At 40.8% G+C, this 25,210-nt stretch overlaps 2 protein-coding genes across 2 annotated transcripts in view; both read right to left on the bottom strand.

The window, feature by feature from the left end:
* Window positions 1–993: 993 nt before the first annotated feature.
* On the bottom strand, window positions 994–3,294 carry klhdc7a (kelch domain containing 7A). Its single transcript, XM_046076259.1, has 2 exons — window positions 2,952–3,294; window positions 994–2,819 (listed from the first exon to the last, which is right to left on the bottom strand). The coding sequence occupies exons 1-2, from the start codon at window positions 3,292–3,294 to the stop codon at window positions 994–996; spliced, it is 2,169 nt and encodes a 722-aa protein (XP_045932215.1).
* A 2,687-nt stretch (window positions 3,295–5,981) lies between these two features.
* The window catches only part of igsf21a (immunoglobin superfamily, member 21a), a 261,327-nt gene continuing 242,098 nt past the window's right edge, over window positions 5,982–25,210 (bottom strand). Inside the window, exons 9-11 of the mRNA XM_046075086.1 lie at window positions 20,943–21,135; window positions 18,038–18,076; window positions 5,982–7,291 (exon numbers count right to left, since the gene is read on the bottom strand). Coding sequence (XP_045931042.1) covers window positions 7,215–7,291; window positions 18,038–18,076; window positions 20,943–21,135 — 309 coding nt within the window. The 3' untranslated portion in view covers window positions 5,982–7,214. The remainder of the gene's footprint in view (window positions 7,292–18,037; window positions 18,077–20,942; window positions 21,136–25,210) is intronic.

Below are 25,210 nucleotides of genomic sequence, written 5' to 3'. Positions count from 1 at the left end.
TGTAAGAAGTGTTTAGATTGTTCCCATGTTATTTATTATTGGTTATCAGTCACATAAATACTGGAATAGACATTTGTCTTGATACCATGTTTCAGTAATTGTGGATTAATATGCAATGAATGACACGTTCATATATTTATTTTATGTTTATTAAACAACACATTACAAAACAAAGACATTTAGTTGGTGCCATGAACAAATAATCTGCTCAGTCAAGAGTAAAACAAATACATTTCTCTCTGGCCACCAAAGAAGAGTGACTAAAATAACCAAAATAACTGCAAGTCTGAGTGTTGAAAGAGTTTCAACAGTAGTGACAAATGGTTTTAGAAGCTTACCTATTTATATTGTATGACAAACAAATTTATATCCTGTCAGATTTAAAGAGCAACTGTAGATAATTGCATTGTATCCAGGCCACTGTGTAAATTATATTTGTGCCCTACACAGTGGAGCATAGTGATAGATTATCACTATTCTACCCAATCTCTACAATATGTTAGAGTTGAATTAATTCATCTACTCTGAAACTTCTTTATGAATTATATTTATAGCTAAAGAGGTTAAGCATCTGGGATGATATAAAACTAATTTAATGGCTGGAAGGAGTGGCAAATCAAAGAAGCAAACAATTTACATGGCAGTGCATCCTGCGTAAATCTAAGCAAATAGTAGTTTGACTACCATTAAGAGGCTAATACTTTACATCTGCCAGGGAACGAAACATAAGAAACACACATTTCATTGTGCAAATTCCAATCCAAGAAAATAAAGGAGCTCTGTGGATTTGTGGGAAGGTAATTTTAGTACCTTTACCTTAAAGAAATGACAACACAATGGTTACAATTTTGCATTAGCATTTGGGGATTGGCTGGGCTGAGCATAAACCTGGGTAAAGCAAGTCAGTCAACAAGAAACTCGATGTTAAGCATGCTGTTAGAGGTTTACTCTATCACCACCTAATCTTATCATCAATGGAAAACTTAGTCCTTGTTACACACTGGTCTGCTGAGGCTTCTTTTCAGGGAGTGAAAGGACAAAGGGGAAAAGTATGCCCTTTGCTGCAGAGAGGACACTCAAATTCTCATCTATGAAAGCAGGAGAGATCTCATCAGCCTCAAGCCTCATGGTGAACTGGCGGCTGACACAGTAGATTTTGTCATCCATTGTGACACACTGGAAGGCAGAGCAGTGCTGAAGCCGTTTGGAGCTGCACTCGTACCACAGTCGAGCCACTGTATGGTAACGGTATACACTGACACCCAGAAGTGGATTAACATCAAACCGATACAAAAATCTTCCCACAGCTACCATATCTACAGTTCTGTCTTTGCTGCCTACTAACACACTTGACCTCCAGGTGTTGGTTTTGGGGCTGTAGCGCAGTAGCATATATCTAAGAGTTCCCCCAGAAACAAAAAGCTCTCCATTGCACACTGTGACGTGATGTGCCACAGCAAATGTATCATTAGGCAGTGGAGCCACAAATGTCCATCTGTCCAATCGTGGGTCGTAGCGCTCCACTGATGAGAGGCACTCCCCTCCGATGGCATAGATGTAGCCCTCCAGAGCTGCCAGTTTGCAGCGGGGCCTGGCTTCATTCATAGGACTGATCTCCTTCCAAATGGATGTCAAAGGATTGTAGCAAAACACTCGCTTTGAGGGTGTCATTTCTCTGTCTGTGTCTTGGCAGCCCACTGCCACAAATAAGTAGTTATCCATTGTGCACATGGCACAGGCTTTAGAGATGACCTCCTGTGGGAACAGGCAGAGTGTATGCCAGGCGTCTTTGTTGTCATCATAATAGTACACTGCACTGGATGTCCTCGTCTGCTTTGTCTCTGCTATCTGCTGTCCTGTGTTCCTTGCCCAGTCTAGAGGGTCCATATCTGCCACCATGACAAACCTTCTCCCTCTCATTCTCTGCTTCTGGATTTGTTCCCGCTCACCAGCCATTAGCCTACCATAAATGTTGGGGTCCCTGAGCACCTGGAGGTAGTTGTCCGACATGACTCGCAGGGCTGCTTGCTGCATAGAGGCCTGGCCATGTTTCTTGGCCAGGCAAAGCATCTCCAAACAGTTACCCAGATCAAGTTTACTCTTCAAGCTTTCCAAATCTGTGCCCTCAAGAGTTTTTGCTGGAAGGTGTAAAAATGGTGCCCCTGCTACTGTCTCTAGATCTGCCCCCTCCCTTACATTAAGGCCCTTGCTGTCTGTAGAGACACAGATCATAGGGTGAACAGAGATGGACTCATTGCTGGTTGATGCCAGAGAGTGAGTCATTGGAGTTGAGACTCTTGATGTTAGAAAGGGAATGGGAAAGTCAGACTGCTCAGCTGCAGACAGATAGCTCTCCTTGCGTAGGAGTACAGGCCTAGCAGGGTGCCTCAGCTTAAGGCATCTGAGCGACGAGGGATCCTCAACAGTGCTTTGTGGTAAAACAAGATCACGTATAATGATGGGGCTCACAGAGGAAGGAGATTCTGTGAGGCCGCTGCCACGACTTTTATACTCCACTGGCTGTGAATCAGAGTTCCTCTCAAAATGACCCAGCACAGTATTTGAGTCTGTAATAGAATGAGAGGAAGACTCAACATAATAATCATATATCTTTCCGTGCACAATCTGGTCTCCTGTTCCTTCCAGCACCACGTTAGCATCCTCCACTTTGATCTCTGCCTTGGAGAGGAAGCTGGAGTAGGCTCCCTGACGCTCCAAGTTCTGCCTTAACTCCCTGCCCACACCCACACTGCCCTCCAGCTTCTGCAAAAAGCAAGGGGAGCGGCGCCCCGTTGTACTGGCCATCCCACTCTCTGTTGCTTGAGGAAGGTTCAAAGCAGATCCAAATGAAATATTACTGGTGGCAACCTCTGCCTGCTTGTGATGAGTGAGTATCTTGCCTTTTATGCTGATATCTTGGTCACCATATGACATACTAAATTCATCCTCACTCTTTTTAGCTTGGTGTGGACAAGCTTCTGCGGGCGTTTCCTTGTTGCTGTCAGATGTCAGGTCATTATTGGCTGAGTCTATGTGCAAGGGTCTGGGTCGCTTGCCCCCATCATCGGTGCCATGTTTTGGTGAGCTTCGACATCGTAGTGTCGTCTTGCAGTTTTTGCAGGTTGCATTTTCTGGCTCTTTGTCGTCATACACAGAGATCTGAATTTTCTTCTCGTCCCTGGAGCTGTAGAACCTGTAGGCCCAAGAAACCAGCAGCACTGCGGCCACAGAGAGACCCAGTTTCAACAGCAGCTGCATGTCGAGCTGGACTCCCAAAAGCTCTGCAATGGGCATAGCTGGTGGCGACAACTGGTTGACTGATCCTATTGAATGTTACTGGCAATGCGTCTCATCTGACGGTAGCATGCTGCCTGGTTTTCATTGTAAAAGAGCTGCCATGATCTGATGACTGCGCCTCTTTGCCCAAAGGATCAAGTGTAAAATGATAGCTCTAGAGGTACTATTTGCATCCCTGGCTCTGTAGAGGCGGGGCACTGTCATGCACCACCTGTGGCAAGTCAGATGCAGTTTCAATAACCATACACAGAATATGTAAAGATCAACATTTGGTTGTGCAATTTGCTGACTCACCCAAGCTTTTCCCATAACTATCTAAATGTCATCAGGTCAATAACTTTCTGAATACACTCTAATCCGTACTTTGTTTGAGCTAAGCTGTTGTTGTTGGATCTTTTGCTAGGTGTTTACGTGAACAGGAGTGGTTCAGGTCATACTTGTTATACCAATTTCTGAAAATGTTCATAAAAAGATTATGATGGATCCCGCTCCTTAACTTGCTCAAATGCACGGCTAGAGCTGCAGGAGGAAAACATGGTTTGAATAAGGGGTGGGGAGTGATGATAGGTGACATTTATCAAATACTTAATAACCAGGATACATCTGTTTGCACAGCCATGCCACAGATCAAAGGTCCTTTTCTATGCCAGTGCAGATGCTTAAATTACTCTCTGTAAAGAAAGGCTGAAGATTTCTGTCAAACAACAAAATGTCATATTTAATTATAAACACATAGAACTGTAAATAATGCCAGATGGAAAGAGTGTCTGCAGAGAAACCTGTTATTAATTTCCTTACACTTTACTGAGATGCAAACATACATTTCTGTCACATGGGAGCCATGTCACTCAGTCGCCGCTGTCAGGCTGTAGTTTGTGTTGCTGATAACACGCTTGAGCGAGGCTGCGGTCAACAAAGAACAGTGTTTATTTTAATAGCACTCTGTGGAGCATTTTAAAGGTACATCACATGGAGAGGCATACAGAGGGTGTGTCAGCTGTTTGGTCATTCGATAGCCAAGTCTGCAGATGACATAAAGGAAACTGGATTCTGCAAGCATGGTTGACTACTTAATAATTCAAAGATGAGCCAAAGAGGCAGCTTCTTATCATCACCATTCTTCCCAGCTCAGGTGAACTACTCAGAACACTGCTAAGAAAAATTATGTCATGATTGTCAGCCATGTGCACTTTCACCTCTTGCTTGTGCCGTCCATGATAGTGTGCAACATTTGACTGAAAAAGAACAGAAGGCACAAAATACATTGTTAAAAGGTTCTTCTAGCTTTTTACTGTCATAATTGTGCAAATTAGTGAAGCACGGTAGGCAGAGGACAGATGTAGTCAAACAAAAAATAAAACCATCACATTTCTTAAATCATCAATTTGTTAAGGAAATAAAAGATTAACCGACGAAGATGAGGTGGCTCCAACTTAATCCGTAAGGGTCATCCAACCTTTTCACAAATAAACCTACACAGCATTGACTTATAATGAGCAAACAGGATTTTTGAATGTGAATAAAAGGTGCACACAAAAGCTAGCTCTTATTTTAAAATTGAAGTCCTTGTATTTAAGAACAATTACCACTGAAGGGAACAATTAAATGCTTCACACCCATGGCTAAAATAGGAAGTCTTTGTTTCTGGGTAACAGAAAATGTAATAAAGTTGCATATTTATTGCCTGTTGGATCTTTTTGGTCCAGAACAGCATTGAACTAATTTTATGAATTTGAAGTTATATTTAGTTTTCATACATATTATTAATTTGTGTACATTTGTAATACATGCATATGCTCATATGCACACAAACGCAAAGTTATGATGTAACTCTATTGGCATGATGAATATATAAACACAATTTGCACATTCTCTAATGCATTCAGAAAAGGCGATGGACCTGTTTTTCTCTCTTGAATGTGAAGTTAGTGAAAAAAGCAAAATAGCACAGAAGTGCCTCTTGAATCAAAATTAAAACAATAGCTCAGTTATAATGCTATACAGTGGGTGGACAAGGATTGGTGCCCTTTGCTTCCCTCACTGGAAAAAAATGTATTCAAAGTGCATATGACTATCTGTTAATAATGTTTGTGCTATGCAGCTCTCATCTCCAGAATGCACGAATATGGATTGTACTTTGGCAAGGTGAGCCGATATCCCAAACGGATAGGTCTATCCTTTCTATTCGACTAAGCTTTAAAAATGTCTCCTCTTACCTCCCATCTGGTTTAAACCTTAATCCTTTAATACATGTTCTGTCCTTAGAATAGCTTAAATTGCAATTCTTGTGAAGTCCAAAAAATGTAGGATTACTCTGCATTAAGCTACCCTTCACTGTGTGAGAGAGTACAAACTGCAAAGGGTTAACAGCAATGTCAGAATCTCCTTCGAGTCATGTTGGGGTCAGTATAATGAGAAATATACCTGAATCAAAGTAGTTCGTGGAGCTTGCATGTAATTATCAAGCACAATACCAATTCTAATTCACTCAGATTGTCCTTCAAATTTCCCTTATGTGGAGAGATTATCAACAAACTAAATTATAAACAGTTCCTGCAACAATCTAGACATGCAGGAATGTGCAATATTAGATACCGTACCTGTACCCAACGTCAAAAAGGACTCGAAGACGCACATCTACTACTGAACATCGAACACAGTGTTATAAGTAAAGTCAAGGCTTGTTAGTTTTATAATCTCTCCATTTTAATACAGGTGAAATGAAACAAATGCAACAACCCTGTTTACACACGCTGCCCCAAGTGAGCACCTCCCTGGAATGGGGGCTAAAATGATCCTACTGGTACTGTAAATGTCTGGGTAAGAGTTACGTATTGTACACAATGTAGGTCACTTAAGATAGTATGTCACAAGTAAATAACTTGATTACAGGCCAGTGACAATGAGTTGCAGTGCTGTCAAATTGCAACACACCAAAAGGAGAAAGAATCTTCAAACGTCACATGCACCACAACCCCAAACAGCAGACATATGTTAGATAATTTTTTTTACTCTGTCCTTGGAGACCTGCCATACAGATATAAAAAGCCCAAATGAAAAACAGAAAGGCTGTCAATGATTCTGTCCTTTCAGTCAAGAATTATCTCTGAAAACGGTGTTCAATGAAGTACAAACAAAGGTGGAGAAGTGTAAACTCCAGCTATCTCAGTAACCATCCCTCACCATAACCCATATAACCTCTTTTATTATTTTCAATATTTACACTGATATACACAAAATACACTCAAAAAGGAGATTTATTTTCTAGTTTCTCAATGCATTTAAATCCTCTTGTACATTCCAAGCCATCAGGAAAAAGGAATACTTGTATATTAATAAAAAAAGAATGTTCTCCTGGAGCATCTGTGTTTGTTCCCCCGTGGTTTATCAGCTTGTTGCTAATCAGGTGCATCCCAGGACATGTAACAGATGGGTGTGGTTGATAAGGTGGCGCAGCCTAAGCCAGTTCCGCTTTTCACATTTCAGTCAACACCAATGACATTTTGACTCATCAAAATAAAATCCAAATGCTTTTTTCTTTTCCATTTCAAATCAACTGATTTTATTGATCAACAGGCAGACTTGGGACAAGAAACAAAAAAGGTGTAACTGGGCAGGGCTATATAGGAGGTGGTTATTGTCAGGTTCATCACGTTGTTCTTTTGATATCATTATCTTGGTTATTATTTTGTTACAAAACTGTGGAGCGCCATCCAGTGGTGGCACTGTTTCCTGATCGACTGACGCATGAAGGGCCTGTTGATGACTGGAGAAGGCTTGCAGGATTTGTGGAAAGTGTGTGTGTGTGTGTGTGTGTGTGTGGGGGGGGGGGGGGGGGGGTTGGATGTGTGAACATGAATGTTGTTTGAGAAGGGCAAGTGTGTGTGTGTGAATAAGAGTGTCTTGGATGAGGGGTTTCACGTCAGTTCCACTGTCACTGTGAGGACAAGTGCCATCCACATTAGTCCAAGCATGTCCATGCAGGAGGCGCCATCTACAAAAAATAACAAACAACCAATCAGACAGACACACTTCCTTAGTCTTCTATTCATCAATCAGCAAAATCATATTTCTAAGACAATGTTGCACACATTATAAATGCCTATTTTTATGACTTGTAACCCCATTCAAATGGGGTTGTGTGATTATATTATATATATTATTATTATATTTATTCATTTAGCTGATGCTTTTATCTAAAGCGACTTACAATTGCTATTTATGTCAGAGGTCGCAGGCCTCGCATGCTCAGGGGCTCTCACAACAAAGTCATGTGTCTTATCCACTGCTCCATCACCACCCCATTGAGAGCGAAGAAACCTGTTACATTTTATTGGTTGTTTTAAAGTAAAACCCAATACATATGTGTACTCCTGAATTAGCTGTGTTATTTTGGTCAAAATAGTGCTTGAAATGGCCCAAAATGTTTCCAATTAAATAAGAAATGTTATGAGGTATATTATTTATATTATAACATATTGTATTTGAAAGTTACTCTTAAAGCCACTGAAGTACTGCATGCTTTAATTAAACTTTTTGATCAAGTGATCATCAAGATAATATAATTGAGATAATTGCTATAATAGTCTACCTAAGAACAACAATCAAATACAAAAAGTGTATGACATAAGTAGCACACGTAGAGTCGCCCTTCATACTAATAATCTCAAATTGCCTCAGGGGGCTTTACTATCCGTACAGCGTATAACACCCTCAAGATATGGAAAAACAACCCAAAAACTCTTTAACAGGTAAACAAATGGAAGAAACCTTAGGGAGGAGGAACCTCTCTTCCAGGACAAACACAGAGACATCCAATAGATTTCATATGTACCGAATAGACCAACATAGTAAAATAACAGTATGGACAATCAGGATGACAAAAGTATAGATAGATTGTAAACATATACGAAGGACACGGATCTCAGAGGACATCAACATCTATATACAAAATAGGGCTACCACTACACCAATCAAAATGTCCCCACACGGGCTTTGGTGAATTTCAGACAAACACAAATACACTATCTTTTCCAGTATTTGAAGAGTCCTCAGATAACATTGAACTATGAAGAGTGAAGCCCTAATTCTTTTTATTTTGGACTGTTTTAAGGCCCACAGCGGGGATACTAGATTATAGAGGAGAGATCAGCAGAAACAGCAGCTTTATGCTGCTATTGTTTTCTATAGCTCCCTCATGTATATCTTACAGAGAGGACTGTGGAACTTGATCTGTCGTGGGAAGAAAGTTGTGACTTACTGTGGGCATGGCTTTATTGACATAACCAACACTTTGTTCAGATTGTGGCTACACCAATAATCACAGTGTGAGCCTGACCACATGAGGGTGTGACTAGACTCATTAGATTCAAAAGGTGATTTGGTAGCAGTTAGACCTGTCAGTATTCAGTCCAGTTGGTCTGGATGATAAAATATTGTCTGTATGCTGAGAAATGTTGATTGTATTACTATGAGCTGGATCACAGGTTTGTCAAGACTGAATTAAACTATCATGGTTTCATGATGACTCCCTAATTAATGTAAATCTCCACAGAACTATATAATGTGACATTTTACATACAGCATATCAACTCGAGTTTATGCGAGTCACAACATTAGACAATAATAACTGGATCTTCTCAATAAGTACTTCATTTCATTCTGTTACAGGCTCATCCAACCATAAGATCATCATCAGAGGTCCCCTTTCCAGTCTACAATCGTAGATGCAAGTCACCCAGCCATCTGTTTGCCTTCACTTTTTGGCTTAGACCTCAGTGGATTTCTGCCAAAATGAATCTTAACTGATTTCTGTGGCTACGTGCTCTTTTTAATAAAGGATGATGCTACCTCAGTTGTGCTGGACCGAAATTGCCAGCTGAAAAAATAACGCTTTCTTTTTGAATATGGCTACATGACTGCTGTAAGGTTTAATGCAGGGTTCAGACTAAACAATATCAGCCTGAAAATAGTCCAACCCAACAGACGTAGGGCGTCAGGAACGGAAATGCGTGTCGGGTGCAACAATTAATTGTGTTGTCCTATGTAGTCTATCATATTAGACGACAACTTAATATTTTTGAGACCAATGTGTCATGTCTCTCTGCCTATGGAGGACTGATCCTGACAAATTCAGATATAAATACAGAAATAAATAAATTCTCAATAAATAAATAAGCATCTGAGTAAATGCACAAAAAAATTAATAAATAAATGTAAGCAGTAATTAAATTATACAAGGAGACATAAATGTATATATCTATTTTAATTAGATTCTTTATTTATTCACCTTTGTAATAATTACCTTATTTATTTATTGTCCATTATAATCTTCAACTTTATTTATTAATTACTTCTTTTTTAAATGTATTTATTTATGTGTGTGTTTTAATATTTGTGTCTGTTTTATTCTTCCATTGCATTTTCTACCCTATTTATTTCCTCAATGGTATTTATTTCTGCCTGTCCTTTTTACATTTCTCTATGCATTTCTGCCTCATTATGCAAATAAGGAGGGGCTGTGTCTCAAGGGGTGAACTTCTCTCCTATTGGTGGACCAGTCAGACGGGAGAGCTCTAGGCCTACTCTACCTGCACACATCAACAAGCTTGTTCCAGATGGCTTCCTTCAGTGTGCTGAGGTGTTTAGACACTCTATGTGAAGACAATACTACCAGCCATGTCTTCCTTCTTTTTCACGTGGACGCTCTGACCTACAGAGTTTTCATTTAGCAACTTATACGGACACAGAACTGCAGGAAAGTGAGCTGTTGTTATTGAGAGCCACATCAGTTAGCCGCAGCTGAATCTGGAGTGCACTCCTATTCGAGTATTTACGTAAATGCTCACACACGGAGCAGCTCATTGCTCTGCTGTTATCAGCTGCTGTTTCAACAAAAACGCCATTCAGGGTGAAAATTCAACCGTGGTGTTGTGTTGGGAGATGCAGTGACTTAACCAGCGGTGAGTAACAAATATTATGAATAATACATGTAATTTGTTAAGCTATGAGGAGAGTAAAAGTCCACTAGCCGCTAGGCTAATTTATGTAGTGTTAATATCATATAGGCTAAAGCTCTTAAGCTAGTGGTGGTGACTAACAAATAAACTAATCTTGACAGTTACCATTAAGAAGAATTTTATTCTATTGTTAAATGTGATTGCTACTGTACTTCTATGTCTTGCACAGAAAACACAGGAGGAGGCGTGCGGAGAACATAACCATATTCCTCAGAAAAACAAGAAGGAGGAGAGCAACAAAGAAAATAATCCCCAAATAATAAAATAAATTCCTTTTATATTCCCCCTTACATGCCTTGTTGTTTATGTGTAGATACAGAGGAAAAATGGGACACAGCACACATGTCATAGTTACTATGTGGTAGAGCATGGGAGAACAGTGGATACTTTTAATACAGCCCACATCCCTAATATTTCTGTGTAACTATAACAAGTGGAGATCATTCAAGATTTTTTACATCTGCATAGTTTATTCATCTTGTGTAATGAATGAAAATAAAAAACTGCCTAAAAGAAAAGTATTTTTGGGATTAAATGGACTTTATTAGCTGCTACAGTGCAGGAAGAACTAAGAACAGACCAATTTCTCAACTTATTATTATAAATCATGCAATGAAGATAAAGAAATGCATAATAAATCCTGGGACAAAATCTGTCCACAAATACTGTACAGCATGTAGTCTAATGAACAAGCCTTGTGTTATAGCTGACTTGGGCAGTGAAATGTTTCATTTTTTAATTCATGGGGTCAGAGTTGTCCACAACTCAAATCAGAATTTAAGGAGAAATGTTTTATACCATCTCAAGAAGACTTCCTATCAGAAAGGTAGGAAGGTGCTGCATGTACAACTGCAGTACTTAAATCTAACTAAAGTAATTTCCCTGACATTTGTGTACTTTTAATAGACACATGTAAAAGGTTTTATACTTCCTGTGAATATAATCCAATTAATCTTATTTTCATACTGTATATCTGTTGTGTAATTTGATAAATTATGTTGTATGTGGTGCTTGCATCGCGTACTATTGAGACTTCATTGCCCTCTTCAGATTCTCAGATTCAGACTCAGACTGCAACATGTGTCTTTGTAAAGAGAAAAAAGTCTCTAACTCTGCCTGTCAGCTCGCTCTGCTCCATTAAAACTGAATTTACCATACAGAATTGAATACGAGTGCACTCCAGATTTAGCTGCAGCTAGCTGACCATGTGGTTCTCCCTATACCACAGTTCTGTGTCCATGCAGCAAACTGAAAGCACTGTCTGTCAGAGCGTCCACATGCAAAGGGAAGGAAGACATGGCTGGTAGTATTGTCTTCAAATAGAGTTGCTAAACACCTCAGCACACTGAAGGAAGCCATCTGACTGTGTGAGGAACAAGCTTGTTGATGTGTGCAGGTAGAGTAGGCCTAGAGCTCTCCCGTCTGACTGGTCCACCAATAGGAGAGAAGTTCACCCCTTGAGACACAGCCCCTCCTTATTTGCATAATGAGGCAGAAATGCATAGAGAAATGTAAAAAGGACAGCAGAAATAAATACCACTGGGGAAATAAATAGGGTAGAAAATTCAATGGAAGAATAAAACAGACAAAAATATTAAAACACACACATAAATAAATACATTTAAAAAAGAAGTAAAGTTGAAGATTATAACGGACAATAAATAAATAAGGTAATTATTACAAAGGTGAATAAATAAAGAATCTAATTAAAATAGATATATACATTTATGTCTCCTTGTATAATTTAATTACTGCTTACATTTATTTATTTACTTAATTTTTTTGTGCATTTAATCAGATGCTTATTTATTTATTGAGCATTTATTTATTTCTGTATTTATTTCTGAATTTGTCAGGATCAGTCCTCCATATCTGCCAAGTCATGGCAAAAATGTATGACCCTATAATCGCCTAACTTAACAGTGACCATTTTAACAGGGAAAAATATTGTGTAGTCTGAACACGGCATTATTTAAGTTAGCTGCCTTTACAAACCTACTTGATATCTCTGACAGTGGCTACATCTGTTTGTACTCCTACCAGTCTGGTCCCTGTGTCTGATCTGACCTCTGTTCTAAAAGAGGATTCAAAATTAGAATTTTCTTTTTTTGAAATAAGAGATGTAGCATGTATGACAAACATGGAAAATGAGGATTACTTGATTAGGGCTCCTGTAACTTAAGGTATTAATATTTGTAAGTCAATTAAGGCAAAGTCCATCAGTTTTGCTTTGTTTCCACAACCATGTCTCAGCCAAGATGATGCATTGCCCACAATAAAACAACCCCAAACCTTTGACACTTCCACCAGCCTAGAAGCGTCAGAGAACATGTCATGAACATAAATTTCACTTATCTCTTAAATTCTGTTCATTATCATACAGTACAGCTCAACAAAGTGTCTAGGAAACTGGAATTCTGACAAATATGAATGAATATAACCCCTCATCTGAAGTTTAGTTTTTCGCTGCAGACCTTACTGATTGAGCAGGGGTGGTCCTTCCCACTAGTACCAGGCGAGGAGTTGGGTATTCAGTCATTAAGCAATCTGGCACGTGTGTGGTGACCTCTTGGGGCCATGTTGTACGCCAATTTGACTTGCATGCAAGGCATGTCTGCGCATCCATGCTGACCTGATTCTGTCCTCCCTGTGACACACCTGCTCCTGTGCTTACCATAGCATTTGCATATTCAGATTTGCATCCCTAAGATACCACTAGCAGAGACAGGAAACATAGGGGAAGTGAGATGGGAAAAACAAAGTGCAAAAGGAAGAGAATTTGAGTGTGTGAGAGGACAAGAGAGAAATAATGAAATGTTTTTAAAGTAGGAAACAGGAAAAGTGAAAAAAAGAGTCAAGCCCATGTCAGACTACAAGACTGTTCAAATCTCATCTGACTAGGGCAGTTCAGCTTAAAGACAGCGTTGCTTGCCATCTGCTTGGGAAGCTGTTCACACTGTATGCTGGGACAAACATGGGTGCAATGCTATGCAATTATGCCATTCAAATCAACCCATTCTCACTCTCCAACTCGTCACATATGGACACATGGTCAAGACCCATTGGCGTCAGTTTGTAACACGCTGGGGATCCCTTTAGTGTCATAGTTCAATGCATTGGGGGAAGCCCTGTAGCATCAGTTTTTGAGGGTAAAGGCAGGTATATGATATTTTACAGAAAATACTGAGCACGGAGGTGGTTGGGGTGGACGGAGGACCAGAACCCCAACTTTGAACCAGGAGACCGGGGTTTGTGTCTTGTGCGAAACGAAACATTAATTATTTTTATTTAAGTTATGCGAGTTACGTAAATTGCGTAAGACCTACGTAGTTATTTTAACCCAAACCATGATCTTTTCCTAACCTTAACCAAGTAGTTTTGTGGCCTAAACCTAACCAAGAAGTTTTTGTGCCTAAACCTAACCAAACTGCAACGTTTCATGACGATGGCGATGTTTCGAAACGCTAGCGTTTTATCAGAATGAGACATCAGAATGAGAAATACTTTATTGATCACCGAGGGGAAATTCTTTTATCACAGTTGCACACTTATCAAGGCATCGGGAATAGAAAATAATAATAGAAAGTAGGAAGCATACAGAGTATATAAATTTGAGAGTATAAATATAAGATATAAAGAAAAATATAAAGGAGTGTGGGTATTTACAATATTTATATTCTTAAAGAATCGTTATGGAATTAAAGAATTATTATGGTGAACGGTTATACTAAATAAATAGCAGCAGAATAGCAGCAGAGAATATTGCACAAAATTGCACAAACAGGTAATAATGTCCAGTATAATAACTAACTAAGGGCCTGTGTGCCAGTTAGAGGTTGATGGCCACAGGCAGGAATGACTTCCTGTGGCGCTCTGTGGTGAATTTTGGGGGGATGAGTCTTAAGGCCGATTTATACTCCTGCGTAGGGTCTACGTGTGTACCTACGCCGTAGGCTACGCACGTAGACATGCATTTATACTTGTGCGTAGGTGTGTCCGTCATTCTGCAATTACACCCCCAAACGCTAGTCGGCAGTAGCGCTACAGTGTCCACTGTGTTGACTTTTGCCAGCCGAGCAGGCTAACTTCCGGTTTAGCGTTCCGCTAACGTAAATGGGGGTAAAATTGTATACGTGCGGCTGGTGTAGCCTTTTCAAATGTTACCGAGCGAATGGATCAAATTCTGCGAAACGAGTCATTTCACTCGGGTTGCGACGGTCAAATATATTGATTCACTGTGTTACAGCCGCCATTTTGGCTGCTACTAAAAGTTACTTCAATGCGCGGGGTACTTCCAGTCCACTCGGAGGCATTGCGAGGCTACTCAGCCGACCAATCACAGAGCTTAAGGTCCGCGTCGACTTGACGTGTAGTTACATTTTGGAGGAGGTGCACGTCAGGCGACGGCGTAGCCTCTGCGTAGCCCCGTAGCCTACGCCGTCACCTACGCCGTCGATTTGACGCAGATGTATAAATTAGCCTTTACACTGAAAGTGCTCCTGTATTTGAGCAGCACGTCATGGAGTGGGTGGGAGACACTGTTCAAGATGACATGAAGTTTGGACAGAATGTTCCTCTCTGACACCACCGACAGAGAGTCCAGCTCCACTCCCACGTTACTGGCCTTGTGGATCAGTTTGTTGAGTCTTTTAGCATCCGCTACCCTCCACCTGCTGCCCCAGCATACAACAGCAAACAGGATAGCACTGGCCACCCCAGACTCATAAAACATCCTCAGCATTTTCGAAAAGATGTTGAAGGACCTCAGCCTCCTCAGAAAAAACAGACGACTTTGACCCTTCCTGTAGAGGGCTTGGGTGTTCTTGGCCCAGTCCAGTTTATTGTCAATGTGCACTCCCAGGGATTTGTAGTCCTCCACAATGTCCACACTGACCCCCTGGATGGAAACAGGGGTCACTGGTGCTTTGGGTCTCCTTAGTAGTCATCAGACAACTTCTGAAGATGGCAGTAGTTGAAGTCTGTGGTGTAGTAGTTGAAGTCTGTGGTGTAGACGGTGAAGAGAAAGGGAGAGAGGACAGTCCCCTGCGGGACTCCGGTGTTGCTGACCATGCTGTCTGACACACTGTGTTGCAGGCGCACATACTGTGGTCTGCCAGTCAGGTAGTCAACAATCCAGGACAAGAGGGGGGCATCCACCTGCATCGCTGTCAGCTTCTCACCCAGGACCACCCGGATGGTTTTGAAAGCACTGGACAAGTCAAAAAACATGACCCTCGAAGTGCTCGCCGGCTTGTCCAGGTGGGCATAGATGCAGTTGAGCAAGAAAATGATGGTGTCCTCAATTCCCAGACGGCGCTGGTAGGCGAACTGGAGGGGGTCCAGAAGAGGTCTGACCATGAGCCGCAGCTGGTCCAGAACCAGTCTCTCCAGGGTCTTCATAATGTGGGTTAGTGGGGGGGGGGTGAGCAGGAGCCATTGAGTCAAATCTGTTAAAGAACAGATTAAGTTTGTTGGCCATGTCCAAGCTGCCTTCAACTCCTCTGCTGCCAGTCGGTCTGAAGCCAGTGATGTTACTCATGCCGCTTCAGACCTCCCTCATGTTGTTCTGCTGGAGTTTCCTCTCCAGCTTCCTCCTGTACTTCTCCGTAGCCTCCCTGATCTTCACCTTTAGGTCTCCCTGAATGGCCCACACCTCCTCCCTATTACCGTCTCTGAAAGCCTCCCTCTTTGCATTCAACATGTCCTTGATGTCCTTTGTTACCCATGGTTTGTTAATTGAGTAACAATGGAAAGTCTTTGCTGGGGCAGTGCAGTCCACACAGAAATTTATGTAGTCTGTGATGCACTCAGTAAGCCCATCTATGTCCTCTCTATATCCCCTTTTCCACTGCATAGTACCAGCTCGACTGAACTCGCCTCGCCTCAACTTTGTTTGGTTTTCCATTGTGGAAAATTTGTACCTGTATCTGCAAGGTTCCAAGCGAGCTGAGGCGATACTAAAATGTGATGTGAAAACACGGCAGACTACTGATTAGTCAGGGAGAATTGTCACTATTGACTGCATCATCATTGCGCATGCCAGACAGAGGCCAGCAACAGAAAGTGTTATATTTTACAGTTTTTGTATGTAATTTCATCACTAAATCCACTTCTGAGAAGTTTTGAGGTGAGAAATCAACTGTGTAGATTTCAAATTTTGACAGTTTTACGAGAAGTGATGGCGGAACAAAAATGTGCTTGAAAGTTTTTTGAAAGTAAGTTTACCTTTTCACCAGAGGCACATATCAGGGAATGATGTCAACCAGGTTGTGGTCTGACCTGCCCGGGGTGGAGGGGGGAGCGCTGTAGGCATCCTTAACGTTAGCATACAGCAGGTCCAGGGTCCTCTTCTCTCTAGTATGGCAGCTCACATACTGGATGAAGTCAGTCAGTGTGGTGGTCATGGTGACGTGGTTGAAGTCACCCGAGATAACTATTGAGGGAACTCGGGTGTTGAGTCTGGAGTTCAGCAATGACGGTGTGGATGGCGTTACACACTGACATCGGGTTGGCAGAGGGTGGAATGTAAACAGCAACAGCATATTAATTTCCCGTGGCAGATAATATGGCCGGAGTCCCACATTGCACATTGGACATTGCACATTTATTGTTGCTAACTTTACTGGACGTTGCATATTTATTGTTGGTAAGCATTGCTAACATAACTGCGGAGGCTTAAATGTCTAAAAATGACGCTAAATGGGTACCCAGGGTGTAAAAAAGCGATGCCAAAGGGCCTTGACCAAGCGTCAATTTGTGACGAGTTGGGAGTGAGAATGTGTTGAATACGTTTTCCAGTTAATCAACAATACTGAAAAAAAATACAATACAGGTTTTTAATTGATTCTTATTTCACGGTACAGAATTTACAATTTACAATAAGTGCACCTTGCAATGATTACTATTTCTATAGTCACTCTCTGATTTAAGTCTTAGCGAGTCTTGGACCACTTCATACTTGTCAGAAGCCATCTGACAAGACTCCAAACTTGGATATTTATTACACTACAGCATAATCTGCACTGACCATAAGGCGTCAGAGATTGTGAGCTGGGCTGCTAAAGAAAAGTAGGAAAAAGAGAAAGAGCAACCAGAATAGGATGAAACGGGAAGAGAGGTTGGCATTGGAAGACAGAAAGTGAGTATGACAAGTCAGAGAGGAGGAGAGGTAAGACAGACAGAAAGATTGAAGTGGAAAGAGAGAGGGAGTGGCAGAAAAAAGGAAGAGATGGAAAGGTTGTTGTCACAGCCCTGCGGCTTCTCCTGACAATCCCTCATCTTTACATACGATAATCTCAGAAGCCGCAAATGAGCCACTACTGCACATATGAAACACCAATAATCTCACACTCAACCAAAAGTGACAGCCTCGGTTAGTCATTGGAAGAGGCTTGTTGCTTGCTGCTTCTGAACATTGGCAAAGATTAATCCTGACTGAATCACTCTCACAGACTCTATCTGGGAAAATGCATTCAGGACAGAATGAGAAACATCAATACTTTGAATGTTGAAACCACAGTCTCCCAAAGAATTTGCTTCTCTGATCAGTGCCAGATTTCAGTACACATTTCTGACTGAACAGACAGCAGTGTCACATTTTGTTCTCATATTACATACAGCGTCTCCGGAAATATGATGATCAAGTGATACAGCAGGAATCATGATGTGCATTATAATGAAATACACTCAAAACTAGTCATTTCTGTGGCTGAAATACTTACTGTTCTGATTCTGTGTGTTTTTCATCATGCTTGGATTTTCTGTTGGAAACAAAAAAAAGGTCAACTGTGAGATGATCAAAGAAATGCTGCTGTTACTGAGAAACTGAGTGACTCAATGAATTAAGGAGGGACTTAATAGGAGGATGGAATAGAGAAGGATAAAGACAGAGAGAAAGAGAAAAATAGCAATCTCTGACAGAGGTTGTGGCTTTCTAATGAAGCTGAACTCCAAAGTTCCTGTAGCACACGTTGAATGGCACATCCCCTGTGAGAAAGATTGGGCCTGTTAATGGAACTGGGAACACAGAGCACAGCACCAGAACAACCAGGACACTTTCAGCAGCAGTAGGAACACGCGACTACAGCTGTCGCCAGCCAGTCTGGGAAAGTGGGTTGGAGAAATCGACTCCACCTTTAATAAGTAGTACAAATGTCTGCCCTGCACAATACCCTCTGACAATGTGTTTTCGAAGTTCTCGGAGGGATAAAGTAATTGCAAAGGAAGAACCAGAAGGGCTTGCAGAGTATTGGCAACACCCCTGAATTCCACTTTGTGAGCTATTTTTGGACTTCACATATGAGCAGGTGGAAGCCACATATATGGCACAGTGTGACACTTTTCTGCTCTCACGGCAACCACATTAACATAGCAGCTCCTTTGAGAGGCACAGGGAAATTAGTGTGTGCACTGCACATGCACGCTTGTGTTTGCCTACCCCAGCAAATTTGCATAAGCATACATGTCTGTGTGTTTCTGCAGGTGTGTGCAGTTTGGGTGTCTGCCTGTGCATGTGTCACTACCCAGATCTTCAGTGCTGACTCACTTCAAAGTATCTCAGAGGGTATTATCATTGAGGGTGGCTAAAGATGTACATCATCAAGACGTGATGAGAGTCACTATACCAAGCCGTCATTATACTCTATTATTCCTGATGATGTATATTGATCACTTTGCCAAGCGAGCAAAGCCCCCAAATACTTCTCTCTCTTCACCCCCGGCAGAGAGAGAAGTGTCTCATCTCAAGGCCACGGGGGACGGTGCCAAGGTCACTTAATCACCATTTACTTCCCCTAAGCGTGAGTGGAAGCAATCTACAAGGAGCAGGCAGACAGATGGGCCATACTAGGCACGTAGCCGATGACACCTGAGGGTGCATCAGGGTGTTAAATAGACATTAGTGTTCTTCCTAGCAAAACGCCTCCCATGGTAACGCCTCCCTAAAGTGGCACTTTCCCCTTAAAGTGGGTTCTTATTAGGCCCGCCCAATAATTTGTACATTTGTGACATACTTTAAACCCTGTTCACAAGATTGTTTCAGGCGGAGGATTTAAAAAAAAAAGATGGATACAATATTCTTTGTTTCAGACTCGATGAAGTATGAAAATGGTGTCAACCTGATTTACGTTAATAGGGCCCTTCAGGCTGCTGAAGTGCTTATGTGTGTGTGCCACACACATTTCTGCATTAAAAAAAAAAAGTATTTCTCCTTCTCTTTCGTGACTTGACTTCTGTAGAATACACATGTAAAAAGCCCTAACATTGTAACATTGCTGTCTTTTTCTATCTATAGTAAGGTAATGTCTTCTGGGATTTCAAACAAAGGTCTCTGTAACGTAAATGTTGTGTAACGTCTCTTTTCAAACATGACAGCGCTATTATGGATAGAGCTGCAATGCTGGCGATATTTTATATCTGGTATGTGAGGGACTGGTAGCACTTCTGAGGTAAAATTGTGGAAAATATTAACATCAAGGAAGTACTGTTCTCAGTACTCTTAAGGGCTACGTCTGTGACTGATTTTAAAACGCATTTTGTAGATGAGGGCTTAATGACTGTTGTGAGTGTGAGGGAGGCAAGCACCCCTTTTCAGTAAAGGAGAACCCCCAATAGACTTCAATATCAGAATTGATTTAATATGATAAAGGAATATGCTGTTTAATACATAAAATATAATGTATGTATATTTAACACTGTGTGTGCTGTAGCCTTTCCGTTGTTTTTCAAGTTTTTCAAATCATACTTAAGTCATGTGTGATTGCCATTGTGATGTTTACAGAAAAGTGACTTGGGGGCTTATTCAAAATTATTCAGTTCAAACATGTCATCACATTTACGTAAAACGCATGTGTGAAAAGGATTAAGAAAGCAAACACTCATTTAGCTCTTTTACTTTTACGTTTGATAGAGCTTTGTGAAGAAGCGCAGAATGGCAGATCCCAGTTCTTCCAAGAGTAACCAGAGTAAACAGATCCAGAGGAGCAGGCACACAGATATAATAGAGCCTGTAAGACATCCAGTTCCCACATCAACACCGGTAAATGAACTACTTCCAGGTTCTGATGAACACTTTACCTTGGTTTGGCCATTGAACAAAGTGCTTTTCTAACACGGCCAACAACAAAGGTCATTTGATTTCATCATGGCCCTTTCATGCCATGTTGGCTGCTGGTGTTTAAGTGAAAGCAGTACCAGACATGACATTGATGGAATTGCCACTAAATCCCTTGCTAGAGAGTAGTTATCCTCACTAAGTGCAGCCTTAAAAGAATGTGTTGTTGAGCCAATTAGGGATACAATGTCTTATTAATCACACACTTAGCTGCATTAATGATTCATACCTAAAAGCGGCCACATAAATCTCCTAAGTATTTTTCAAAGATACTGTAGATACATGAAATGAATTTTGTAGAATTATGTAATTTTCTGTGACATTTAACTGTGTAATTGTATAAGTGTTCCAGATAATTCTTGTGTAGCCAAGTTGTTCAGTCACAAAAAAAAGTGTTTCATATTCATCGCCTTCTAAATAATTAATCAAACTTAAATTTGATTTCAGTTTAACTGCTAGTGTATTAGCCACTCCCGAACGGGTACAGGGCACGTTGCTGAGCTGAGTGTACATACCAAAGACTATGAGGCGAGTGTGCGTATCCGTGGATCCCAGAGGATTCTGGGCTGTGCAGCGATACATGGAGCCGTTGAGCTCAGCTGGCACTCTCTCCAGAATGAGCTCCCTCCCCTCTCGCTCAGTGCTGCCATCCAGCAGGCGACCCCCCACTCGCGTCCAGGTGAAGAGGGGCTCAGGGAACACCTCATTCTATCAACACCCAGCAAACACATGGCATAGAGAGAAAAAAAGGAAGAGAAAGGAGAGGAAAAAAGAGATAGAGGGAAAAAGAGGAAAGGTGGGTGAGAGGGTGGTGCAGACCAAGTCTACGAGTCTCAGCCAAGAGATTAAGAGCAAAGGATACATGAATAATACAAGCTCCATTTTCCCCCTAATGCAGTGCAAGTTAACAACATGCATTAATAATCAACACTTCACTTTACAACATTTTTATCTCTTCACAATTTTGACCCCTCTAGAGAACACCCCACACCCCCATTTCCAATTTAAAAATATAACACTCCATAAAACAGTATTACATTCATATAAGTGGGTTAACATGTTCATAGATAATAAGAGGACACAGTAGGAGGGTGAATCTCTTGCATGTTTCCACCTCTGAGGTATAAGGTTTTATTTCTTTTTCTTCCTTCTCACACCATAATCCCTCCCTGACACATGTATTGCACGCACCCACCCACATGCCCACACACACACACACACACACACACACACGCACACACACACATTTGAAGTCTTTTTGAAAAAAACAAAAACAGTGTTTCTTTCTTAAGGTATTTTTTCATAATACAAGTGTAAAATTGCTTTCAAATGTTTCCTTTAAAAAATTGCCAAGAGGGGAATTGCAACCTTGGCCGATGTCTACTCTGTGGTGAACACAGACTGAATTTTTTTTTCGATGTTTTTCTACAATGGTAGATTTAAACATGTCCCTGTGACAAAATATTCAGTAAATCAGAGAAAAATTGTTTAGAGGTTTTACCTCCATCATTACTTACTTAGCTACATGAACATCACACACTACACACAGAGAACTTCAGTATCAGAAACTATATAAACTTTATTACATGTATCTGGATTTTAATCATATCAAATATAATCACCATATTATTTTATAATATCATGTCACACCAGTTTTGTCACAAATTACTGTTATTATACAGTATATTTTTATTATGGCCTGTTTGGAGTAGATCATTTAATGCAAATAGAAAGAAGACTGTGGATAACAACCTTCATAACTTGAGTTATAAAAATTCCCAGGTCTCAGGATGTGTTTTGAAATATTCGCCTCCACGGAAATTATGTATCATAGCAACCACAGCGTCTCGAAAAAAATTAGGCTATAGCTACATAACTTTAAGCCTTAATAGGCCTATAATTTATTCCCCAGTACAGTTGTCCTGAAGGGGGAATTAGCTATATGCCGTTTTTCCATTACTAGTACCAGCTCAACTCGACTCGCCTCCACTCTACTCAACTCGGTTTGGCCGTCCTCCCTTTTCCATTGCAGATAATACCCAGAGATAGGGTACTAGCTCAGTGTAGCTGGTTGTCATAGCGACGCCACACAACTGCCGCTACGTAATTTTCAATGCAACACACACACTAGCGACCCACTCACAGCTTTCTCTTGATTGAAGTTCAAATGTTTTCAACATTTTTTTGGGGCTTTAGCCCCGGATGTTTTGACTGTAACCCCGAATGTAACTCAACAACGGCAACAAAAATATTTTCCATGTTAATATGCAATAATCTTCATGATGCACCCTGTCTCGCAGGTGTCCAAAGAGCGGAGGCTTGCAATAATATTGCTACATTTTGTTTAAAGTTCAAGTAACGTGACCCCCCACCGTTACTCAGCCTGCCTGCGTTTAGAGGGAGCACGAGAGGAGAGAGAGAGAGCGCATTGCTCACAGCTTCAGAATATCATGACACACCTGACCGTGATACTAACACCTGTCACTCTGTGTCCTGCTGTCTCTCTCCCACTCGCTCTGTTTTCTGCTGTAGGATGCATCATTCTAGTGATAGCAAGTTCAAATGTTTTGACAGACTCGTTCATTCAAATACCGTTCATTAAAATGAACTAATCTTTTTTTGAGTCATTTCGTTCATTTGAACTAGGCTGGTTATTGCGGCGCTGCAGCCCTCTAGTGGGCGATTAAAAAACGTTCTCAAACACAGAAGGCTGCCTGGCTTGCTTTATTTGACAAAGTATAGGCTAATGCACAAATTCCCCTCTTGATTACTGTATATCATCATTATATAACCCCCACTGGGCCCACAACCAAATTCAAACCATGTAAAAACCATAGAAATATGTTGTCAATATGTAATCACCACTACTTGGGCTAAATCCTTCCATTTTCACAATCCTTCCCGAATAGTATACAACCAGACCAGCCACATAAAGGCTTATGTATATAATTATCCTATCCATGAGTAAAATATTAATATTAGATTTGCAGTAAATATATTGAAGTAATAAGCTTGATACACTATATGAATAAACACACTCTTATTAAAATTCAACTAATTTAATAATAATCTGGATCAAGCCACCAAGTTGTTAAAGAACTCCAGCACAGAGAGAGGAACAAAGAAATAAACACGTATAAACGCAGCAGTTTGGCAGGTCTGAACGCAGAATGGGCCACATCAGGTCCGGATTCTGCAGACAGAAACACACATGAGCACATCGCTCTCCAAACATGGCAGGTTATTCACCAGTCACGAGCTGTGAAACAACAGCATGGCTCTGTTGATAAATAAAAAGGAAAAGTTGCTTCTCTGGCGGACCTGGATCAGCTGTTTACAGAGCTAACGCTAATGTTGCTATGTGGCTGTGTTTTAATATTTTAATGACCGGGTTTGTTTGTTTTGGAGAGGAGACGACCTCTGAGGTAATTTGGCTCCAGGTAGAACCCTGTCAGGGCTCTGAAGTGGACCCAGAACAACTCTCATCAGCTGTTAGCTGTAATGTTAAACACTAGCAGGACTAAAGTTACGGTAAGGCTGTGTTAAAACTATAACTTAACTTAAAACAACATAACTGCGCTGTAATAACGTTATGCTTTATTAAATGTCACAAAATAGATATTAGATATAATGTCAGTCCAGTGACTGTTACCTGACAGCCGACCTGCCTCTCATTCTCCGGCGCTGGCAGCACTCAGCCTGCCGAGTGAACGAAAGACTGAGGAGGACCCATGTGGGTGGTGAACGAGTCGTTCATTCCTGCTCCACAGTAGGAGCTGTCACGTGACAAATGACGACTCAAACCTAGAGACCCACAGTTGAGAATCGTGAACTAATCAATTTTGTTTCCTGTGCTGACGGAGCCCAGGCAGCTGCCCTGTGACGGGTGAACATAAGAGTCCAAGATCCTTCACGCATGCGTGAAAATGAACGAATCACTCACTGAGACAACCCATTCCTCCCAAGTCATATACATGATTAGGTCTTATGAACGAAACATCATTCCCTCGAAAGTGGATGTGATCAGCACTTTTCGGAGGTGCTGAAGTGAACATTTGTGTGGAATTGTAGAATTTTCAGTTTCGGTTTTCTTCCTCTGATGAACAGCAGTGCGCTCCTCTCATCAAGTAGGCTACAAGTCAAATTATTTATTTATATAGGCAATCACATCTCTTACAGCACCCACTCCCTCCCCTTCTGCTCGAGCTGTTTCTTGTGTTGTGGGGTTAATAAAATAATTTAAAATAATAATAATTTGCCAAATGCGCGAAAATAACCGATATGTAAACTAAAAAAAATAATAAGCTACTGATTACTGCATTACATTCTATTATATTTTTATATTCTGAATTGTCCTTCCCTTTATAAAAATAAAGACATTTCCACCATAAATTGGTGCAGAAAATTTCTACAGAATTCAGGAAATAAAGTGTTCAATGCTCAAAATCTTATCCCCCTATCGAATATATCGTCAATGAATAATTCTTAACTGAAGTCTGATTAATTAAGCTAATTTATCATTGAGGTGAAAAGGTGCCATATGCACATTTGAAAAGAATTTAGGCTACTTCAGGTGTGCCTGCGTGTATGTAGACTCAGCTGGGATTAAACTAAAGAAAAGTTGATCTACAGGAGAAACATATCTGACAGCAATACAGAATGCCTGACAGGCTTACTGCATTATATTACACTATATTCTTCTTATTTTGAATTGTCACCTGAGACATTTCCTCAATAAATTGGTGCAAAGAAATTCACCAGAATGCAGAAAATTAAGTGTTTA

This window comes from Micropterus dolomieu, linkage group LG18 (genome assembly GCF_021292245.1).
Source record: "Micropterus dolomieu isolate WLL.071019.BEF.003 ecotype Adirondacks linkage group LG18, ASM2129224v1, whole genome shotgun sequence".
NCBI classification, from domain to species: Eukaryota; Metazoa; Chordata; class Actinopteri; order Centrarchiformes; family Centrarchidae; genus Micropterus; species Micropterus dolomieu.
The sequence above is the reverse complement of the archived record's forward strand: the minus strand, read 5'-3'. Positions and strand labels throughout refer to the sequence as shown.